Source organism: Pteropus alecto, unplaced genomic scaffold (assembly GCF_000325575.1).
Source record: "Pteropus alecto unplaced genomic scaffold, ASM32557v1 scaffold202, whole genome shotgun sequence".
In the NCBI taxonomy this organism is placed as follows: Eukaryota; Metazoa; Chordata; class Mammalia; order Chiroptera; family Pteropodidae; genus Pteropus; species Pteropus alecto.
The window spans coordinates 3,479,203-3,488,373 of NW_006432451.1; the positions used below are offsets into that span (position 1 = coordinate 3,479,203).

Consider the following 9,171-nt stretch of genomic DNA (forward strand, 5'->3'; position numbering starts at 1 on the left):
GTCCCGTGTTCTATCAGTATCAAGACTTAATATAAAGATACAGTAACTAAAACAACTTGATAAATGAGAATAACTAGATAGAGAAATAAATTAAGAAATAGAACAGAGGAGACCAAGAACCAGACCTACGCATATGTGGGAATATGGTAAGAGACAGAGGAAACATGCACCTGAATGCAGAAAGGATGGGTTATTCAATAAATAATAGAGAAACAAATGACTACCGAATGGAAAAAATAAAATTAGATTCCTACCTCACACCATATATGAAAATAAATTCACAAGTGTGTAAAATGAGTCATAAAACTTTTAGAAGAAAATATAGACGTTAAGTAATATATCCTAGGTCACAAAGGTTATAAACAAGAACTATAGTCAAACCTGAGAGGTCTGATACCAGACCTCTTGCCCACTCAGTAGTGCTATCTCTTGGTCACTTTTTAGAGTGTAAGATGAACCAGAGCAAGTGGAAATTGAAGGTAGGAAGGTGGTGAATGAAGGCTGAATTTGCATCTGGTCCCCAAACACCTCCCATGAAGGGTTGCTGGGGAGGCAGAGGGAGGGACTTACTCATTATATCACCATAATTCAGTCAACAGGTTGGGCACTGATGACGTACCAAGACACTACCAGGTGTGTGTGTGAGAGATACCAGCAGGACCTCAACAAACATTTACTGAGGGTATATGGATGGTCATGGCACTTGGATAGGTGTGAAGAGGATAAAAATAAGGCAACAGCAGTGAATCATTGCATGGTGAGACTGGAAGGATTTTAGGGGTTATTTAGTCCAGTTCTCTCATTTTACAGACTGGGAAATAGGCACAGTGAGAAGGGACTTCTCCAGTGTTCTGGTTTGGAATCCTGAGGAAAGAATACAGATCTCGACATGTTGTAAATAGCCAGCTCCTCTGTCTCTGTTGACATAAAAATCTTTTTATTTATTTATTTATTTTTTTATTATTATTATTTATGCCTACAGCGCCTGGTCTTCCTAGGTGGTCTCCCATCCAAGTACTAACCAGGCCCGACCCCGTTTAGCTTCCGAGATCAGACATTGGGCTTGTTCAGAGTGGCAAGGCCATAGACTATGGATCGTGGCTCCACTGGGGTGCGAACCCAGGACCTTCTGCGTGTAAAGCAGATGTGCTAACCGCTACACTGTGGAACCATGTCCAAAATCTTTTTAAATATGGTTATCCTGGCCACCAAACTCTATCCAGCCAGTGCCAGGTCTAACCCCATATCCATCACTTCATCACTCACTCATTCATCATTCTTTACTCCATGTTTCTTGTCCCCATGTTCTTCCCCTGCAGCCTCCCTTCATAATTCCAATCTTGAATTATTCCATCTATTCCTATCCCCTCCTATGCAAGAGCTGAGCCTACCCAGAGAAAACCATAAGCTGTGGAGTCACCTCCGGTCCATGCCTGCCCTCCAATGAGCCTCCAGTGCCACCCATCAATGGCCAGTGACTGCAACATTGACAAGTCCAAAGGCTACTTGCCTTATTTGACTTCACTGACCCTTCCCTCCCACCATGGTGTCCCTGACAACACTTCTAGTTCTCTTCCTACCCATAGCTTTCAGAGTAAACTTCCAACTCCTTAGATTAGTATCCAATATCTTTTGTGATTTGGCCCCTGCTCACTTCTGCAGACTCATTTCTTGCCACCTGCCTTGCCCTTATTTTCTCTGGCCTCATAGAACTTTTTGCATTTCAAATGCATCGTACACCACTACACTGCTTCACAATTCACATGGGCTGTGTCCTCCTTTGGGAAAGATCTCCAAGATCCTCTTCCTTAGATGGCACCGTATGATTCTTATACATGCCCCCATTGTGAATGCACCTTCTGAAGGCTGGGAGAACCTCTGTTCTTGGTATCCAGCTGAGTGATTCCGAGCAGGTACCTAGGAAATGTAGGTGGAGGAAGCAAAGCGCCAGATGGCATTTGGGGAATGTCTACAGCACAGGGAATGTATACCTAGTATCACCCTGTCCTCTCAAAACTTCCCCCCACAACAGCCCTCTACTTTCTCCCAAACCTGGAAGCAAATATGAGACTGCCCCCAAGGATATGGGGAGGGAGAAGTTTGAAGCAGGTGGAGAGGGACGGGGCACACCATAGTAAACAGGCTCTTCCCTTTGGGGTCAGGGTGATGTTCAACCACCAGGCCACCCATGGACCAATCAGGACAAATACCTGATGGAAGCCTGTCCTCGGAGGCCCCTTCTCCAGCTTTCTCTTTCTGCCTTGAGTTTGGGGGTGAGAGGGGCAGAAGGGAAGGTGCTTCTTCAGGAAGAAGACCTGTTCCTGCTACTGCCCTTTGTCTCTCAGCCCAGGATCCTGTGAATTTTTCCAGGCCTAGGGGAGGAGCTAATGGCAGGCCTAGGGCAGGATCACTTCCTGCAGGGCCTACATCTGAGACTGGCATGGGAAGCCAAGTTGGGGGTGAGACTAGAGAAGGGAGGGGCAGTGATAGGGATTTGCAGTTTCGGGGGTGGAGTCGAGAGGAATTTGTTTTACTTGGAGGGAACCTGATCTGAGAAAGTTGAGTGGGCCAGTTATAAGAGCTAACATTTGACTAATGCTTTCCAGTTTCCAAAGTACTTTCCTATCAGTTCAGACAATGCCTTAAACACCTAAACTGCCTATATAGGGCCAGGGGCAGGGCCCTGACCTCTACATCTACCCAGAGATGCAAGTACTTTGATCCTCATCTCATTGTTGAGGGAGCTGAAGCCTGGAGGAGACTGGAGGACAAGGGGAAAAATAGTTTGGGGATGAGTCAGGTTCAGAAGGTGAAGGAAACTGGGGGGAAGTAAATACCATGTTAGGCCTGCATTTTGTCCAGATTCTCTTTTTGGCATACAGCTGTTTATAGCATTCTCTTATAATCCTTGAAATTCCGTAAAGGCAATAGTGATGTACCAGCTTCCATTGATGATTTTAGTTATTTGCATCTATTTTTTTTTAGTCTAACTAAAGTTTTGTCAGTTTTATTATCTTTTCAAAGAACCAACTTTTTGTTTTGTTGGTTCTCTCTATTGCTTTGGGTTTTTTCCCCTTCTTTTTCCCCTATCTTTTCTCTAACCTTTATTATTCCTTCTGCTGACTTTAGAGCTAGTTTGCTCTTCTTTTTCTGGTTCCTTAAGGTATAAGAGTCAGATTGTTGATTTGAGATCCTCTATAAATTTCTCACCAAGTACTGCTTTTACTACTCCCATAAGTTTTGGTACATCTTAATTTATCTTAAAGTATTTTCTAATTTCCCTAGTGGCTTCTTCTTTGACCCATTAGTTTTTCAAGACTGTGTAATTTTCCTGTTATTAGTTTCTAGCTTCATTCCACTGTGGTCAGAGAAGATACTTCGTATGGTTTCAATCCTTTTAAATTTACTGAGAATCCTTTTATGGCCTAGCATCTATATTAATAAGAGATATTTACCGGTAGCTTTTTCTTTTATGTCTTTGTCTGGCTTTGGTATCAGAGCAATGCTGAGTTCAAATGAATTCAAAAGTGTTCCTTTCTTTTCAGTTTTTTGGAAGAGTTTGAGAAGGATTGGTGTTAATTCTCCTTTAGACATTTGGTAGAATTCACCAGTGAAGCCATCTGATCCTGGGCTTTTCTTTGTTAGGAGGTTTTTTTTAATCTAATAAAATATGTTTTGTGACCTAATGTATGATCTATCCTGGAGAATGTTCCGTGTGTACTTAAGAATAATGTATATTGTTGTTGGGTGGAGTGTGCTGTATGTCTGCTGGGTCAGGTTGGTTTAGAGTGTTTTTCAAGTACTCTATTTCCTTATCGATCTTCTGTATAGGATATTCTATCCATTATTGAAAGTAGGGTATCGAAGTGTCCAACTATTATTCCAGAATTGTCTATTTCTACCTTCAATTCTTTCAATGTTTGCTTCATATATTTTGGGACTCTGTTGATTGGTGAACATGTAATTGTTACAGCTTCTTCATGAATTGACCCTTCTTTCAATATAAAATGTCCTCTTTTGTCACTTGTAAGAGTTTTTGCCTTAAAATCTATTTTGTCTGATATTAGGATAGCCACTCTAGCTCTCTTTTGGTTACTCTTTGCATGGAATATCTCTTCCATCCTTCACTTTCAACTTATTTGTGTCTTCAGATCTAAAGTGGGTCTCTTGCAAGAGCATACACTTGGATTTTTTTTTTTTTAACATTTTTAACCATTTTTAAGTATACAGTTCAGTGGCATTAACTACTTTGTTGTACAACCATCACTACCATCCATCTTCAGAACTTCTTTCACTTTCCCAAACTGAAACTCCATACCTACTGAACAATAACTCTTCATTCCTCTCCACCCTCCAGCCCCTGACAACTACCATTCTCCTTTGTCTCTATGAATTTGACCTCATAAAAGTAAAATCATATAGTATTTGTCCTTTTGTGACTGGTTTATTTCACATAGTGTAACATTTTCAAATTTCATTCTTGTTTTATGACCCATAAATGTTCTGTGCATACTTGAGAATATGTATTCTGTTATTGTTAGGTGAAGTATTCTCTAAATGTCAGTCAGGTCAAGTTGGTTGCTAGTGTCGTTCAAGTTTACTATATCCTGGCTGATTTGTCTACTTGTTTTATCAATTACTGAAAGAGTAGTATTGAAATCTCTTACTATAATTGTGACTGTTTTTTCTTGCAGTTCTATCAGTTTTTGTTTCATGTATTTTGAAGCCCTCCTCTTGGGCACATGAACATTTAGAAATATTATGTCCTTGATTAATTAACCCCTTTGTTATTATGAACTGAGCTTCTTTATCCCAGGTAATATTCTGTGCTCTGAAATCAACTTTGTCTGATTATCATTTTAGCCATCCCAGCTTTCTTTTGACTAGCATAAGCATGGTGTATCTTTTAAAATCTTTTTTACTTTTACCCTATTTGAATCTTTATATGCAAAGTACATTTCTTGTGGGCAGCATATAATTAGGTCTTGCTTTTTTATCCATTCTATCAATCTTTTCCTTTTAATTAGCTTTTAATGTGATTTTGATATAGTTAGGTTTCGGTTTATCATCTTGTTTTCTAGTTCTCTCATTTGTTCTGCGTTCCCCCTTTCCTCTTTTTCAGACTCCTTTGGGATTATTTCAGTATTTTTTATTCTATTTTATCTCTTTTGTTAGTTTATTAGCTATAACTGTTATTTTACTAGTTGCTTTAGGATTTATAGTATATATCTTTAACTTACCACAGTCTGCCTCAACACAGGAACAAATCAGGTCTCAAATGCAGCCCTGGAGCAGCTGCCAGCACAGAGCTGTCCAGGAAGAAGGACCCACCTGTCATCCCATTCTGCCCAACCCTTGCTGAGCACGCCAAGGGCCTTGGGAAATCATCACACTCCTCATGGACTCAGCTTACTCATTTTTAAATTGGGGTTGCCCCACCTGCCATACCTAGCTCAGAATGATATTCTGTTCTAGGAGTAAGGGAAGTAAAAACATGCCAAATCTCTGACACTGAGACCCCAGTGCCCTTTCCATACACTGGTCTAGCCACTGTGACCACTAGGCCTGCTCTTAGGACAAGCAGGCCTTCAAGATATGTGATTGGAAGCCCTGAGGATGGGGACAAATGTTGGGTGCGTGAGCAGACGAGGCCTGGGTTCTAAAACCTATCACTTGAGTCAGAAAGGACTTGGTGTCGAGGAGAATAACTACCATAGCTTACAGTGCTTTGACAAAACCTCGGATATGTGGCCTTCTGGTCAAGTGTCTGTGACTTCATATTTTTGGAGCAGTCACTGTATTCCTGGGGGTTGCAGCTTTCTATAAGTATGCTGTGGCTGAAACAAGAAAGAAGGCATGCAAAGATTTCTACGGAATTTATGATTCTATGAAAGATTTTGAGGAGATGAGGAAGGCTGATATCTTTCAGAGTGCAAAATGATTTTGGAATGTAAAAAATTTCTTTGGGTTGAATTCCATGGACCTTGTCACTGACCTGTGAAATGTGAATATTTGGGCTTAGGAACAGTTTCTGTTGATAAATAAATAATTAACAAATACTGTGGGAAAACAAATAGAAAAAACTGAAACTTATCACTTGATCCCTAATTCCTTGCAAAGTGAAGCAGGCCTCTTCTGGGGAAGTGGCCTCCTCTCTCTGCCCTCAGCTCTGATAAAAGTCTACTCTAAAGACCAAAAAACCTGAGAACACCAGGAAATTTACCTGGAGCCTCCAGACCCAGGTGTTTCTCACTCCTTTCCCTTTGTCTGATTCCCCACCACAGTCAGATGGTGGTATCTGGAGGCAAGAGGCCAGAGCTCCCACCTGCTGTTTCCATTTGGGTCATCTCTACACCAGACCTGCCCTCATCCAACCTTCTCTGGAAGGTCAGGAGGAAACTGAAGTCACACCAGACAAAAAGGTTCAATCATGTCCATGCCATTGGTTGCCTCTGGCAAAAATAGGGTGACCCGGGCCACCCCTGTATCTCCAGGAGCACCTGAGGACGCAGGAGGACATCAGCCTGTTTTGGCTACCACAACCTTTATGTTCTAAGGTGGTTTCCATTACCTGCCAGTTTGGAGTTTTCCTAGTTACATATGATTCTGAGGGGTAGAAGAGGGTCTGGTACAAAACTACGCGTGCGTACATGCACACACATTTGAGGTAATTGTACATCACCTGCAGTTTTAAGATAGAGATCCCTTGTACACTTTGCCTAGCTCCTCCCAATGACAACTTTTGCAAAACTACAGTATATTATAATCAGGATATTGACATTGGTAAAATCCACCAATTTTATTCAGATCTCTAACGACATTTCAATTATCAGACCATGAAAGCTTCGACCCAGGCTTGCCTACTTAGCAAACTACCTGTAACCCAGGGGACTTCACCCCGCTGCCTCAGCTGTGCCCCCTCCCCAAAAAAGGTTAACGGGAAATTTAACATCCAGGGCATGTTGTATGCTATGCTCGGTACCCATGTCATCGTCTAATCGTCACAGCACCCTATGTTACAGACATTAAAAATGAGGCGCAGAGAGTACGGTTGGGTCCAAGGTTGGGCGGGAGCTAACCCAGTCTGCCTACTCGGTCCTCTGCGCGCAGCCCAGAGGGATAATCGGCACTAGGAAGCGTGGAGGACTCAACACACACTAATGGGGCAGGGTCCTGCCGTCAGGGACGCGCCGCCAGTCGCCTCACGCCTGGGCTTGGCTCTATACCTGGGCTCCAACCAGACGCGAAGCGGGGCAGACACCGGGACTCGCCTAGGAATCTGAATCCCAACCGCGGGCGCACAGCTGGGGTCTGCCCCAGGGCACGCCGGGAAACCATGCGCCCCGCCCCCTCCCCTAGCGACCTCCACCCCCCGCTGCGCAACCCTCGGCTGCCCCCTGCTGCCGCGGGATGTACCCTGCAACCTGGGGAGTCCCCAACTTCGTACCGCCCACTCCCCGCCTCTGGATTGGCCGCTCCAGAAGTGTCCGGGCCGTCAGCCTTCCGACACCGGATTGGCTGCGCCCGGGTGCTGGGGCTCCGCCCATTTCCCCGGGTCCTTTGATCACGCGCCTCCAGGTTCTTCCGGGGCCCTGGAGCAGACCGAGGGCGTTCCTGTCCGGGCTGCAGCGGCGGGAGGTAAGGCACGGCTGGGTTGAATGGGCTGCAGAGCGCCGGCACGGGTCCATGCCTCGGGTTGCCGGGGTTCCAGGATGCCCTGGCCTCTCTGCGCTCCCCTCAGACTCCCTCTCCCGGCCTGAGCCTCCCAGAGCCGTGAGACCTACCTCCCGCTCGCCGTTGCTGGTCCGCATCCTAGGAGCGGCCTGACACTCCCTCCCCACTTCGACATGTATCCTCGACCATGGGACGGTGTGCGTGCGATTGGGCAAACCCAGTGACCCCCACGGACACCGGGACAGGTAGCTCATATGGAGACCCAGGCAAACTGGGGTCAGGGACCTTGGGGCATCTTTGTGCAGCCGCCCATGGCAGTCTCCTTACATCTGTCGATGGCAGCTCACTCTCTCCGCATCTCAATCCAGGCCTGGAGGGAAAGGACCTGGGCGGAGCCCTGGGTGGGGACCAGAGGGAGGTGACATCATCTTGCAGGTACAGTCCAGCCTTGCCCATTTGTGTCCACCCTGGCAGAAGACAGATGGGGGAGAGGGTGTCCAGGCTATATGTCTGGAGTGACAGCGGGGACAAGGGGGACATAGGGCCTAAAGCTTGAAATGTGGGCATTGGATCAGAACTGAGGCTGCGCTCCTTCAAATGCTCCTACTTCACCCCCTATGCCACAGTGCAGGACTCTCAAGTTTTTACCTAATCTCCCCATTTTGCTTCACTGGATAGGAGCTGGCAGCCCCAGGAGGTTGGGGCAGGAGCTGGAAACTTACATCTAACCTTTCCCCAGGAGCTGATATCTGCAAGTGTTTGGCCAGCAGCTGGGCCCCACCGTGATTTGGGGATAAGAGCTGGGCAGAATTTAGGCTCTGGGTCTGGGCCTTCCTTAGGTGCCTTTTATACCCAGGGTTTGCTGAGAGTCATTGGAGGATTAAACTCATCACATTGACTTGGAGGATCCCTCATCCCAGTGCCTGACCTAAGTTTTCATACATCACCCCCGCTCTTGAGGAGGGATCCAGAGCCTGATGTCACCCTGGGTGAAATGGATAACCTCCCTTCCTCCTCCCCAGGGAGCCCAGTGGAGGCACCCTCCCGAGGCACTACTGCCCATGCTGACTACCCAGCTCTCCAGCTGCCGATGTCATGAGTAACACCACAGTGCCCACTGACCCCCAGGCCAACAGCGACTCCATGGTGGGCTATGTATTGGGGCCTTTCTTCCTCATCACCCTGGTCGGGGTGGTGGTGGCTGTGGTAAGGAGCTCCCACATTCACACATACACAACCACACCTTTGTTGAGCAGGGCTGCTGTCCTGCTGTTACAGTGGAGTGGAGGGTGTGGAGGTGGGTGGGCCATCCTGGGTTCCCAGCCTCCACAGTGCTCTCTCTCTTACAGGTAATGTATGTCCAGAAGAAAAAGCGGTGAGTGTCACTGCCCCCGAATGCTACCACCTTCACCATCTACTTAAATTTCTTCCCATAGTATCTGAGTTCTCTGCATACACGTATGATTCCTGTCAGCCACCCTGATACAAGTCTGAAAT

The 9,171-nt window shown here is 45.8% G+C and overlaps 1 protein-coding gene and 1 pseudogene across 3 annotated transcripts in view; one reads left to right on the forward strand and one right to left on the reverse strand.

Moving 5' to 3' along the window:
• Window positions 1-973: 973 nt before the first annotated feature.
• On the reverse strand, window positions 974-1,089 carry LOC112476176 (annotated as a pseudogene).
• A 6,424-nt stretch (window positions 1,090-7,513) lies between these two features.
• Window positions 7,514-9,171, forward strand: part of LOC102882197 (uncharacterized protein C3orf18) — a 2,717-nt gene continuing 1,059 nt past the window's right edge. The window contains exons 1-3 of one of the 3 annotated variants that reach the window (XM_006927067.3): window positions 7,514-7,638; window positions 8,697-8,880; window positions 9,024-9,049. In XM_006927067.3, coding sequence (XP_006927129.2) covers window positions 8,770-8,880; window positions 9,024-9,049 — 137 coding nt within the window. In that variant the 5' untranslated portion in view covers window positions 7,514-7,638; window positions 8,697-8,769. Of the gene's footprint in view, window positions 7,920-8,696; window positions 8,881-9,023; window positions 9,050-9,171 lie in introns of all 3 variants that reach the window. The other 2 variants (XM_015585856.2, XM_015585855.2) reach the window with 2 other exon arrangements.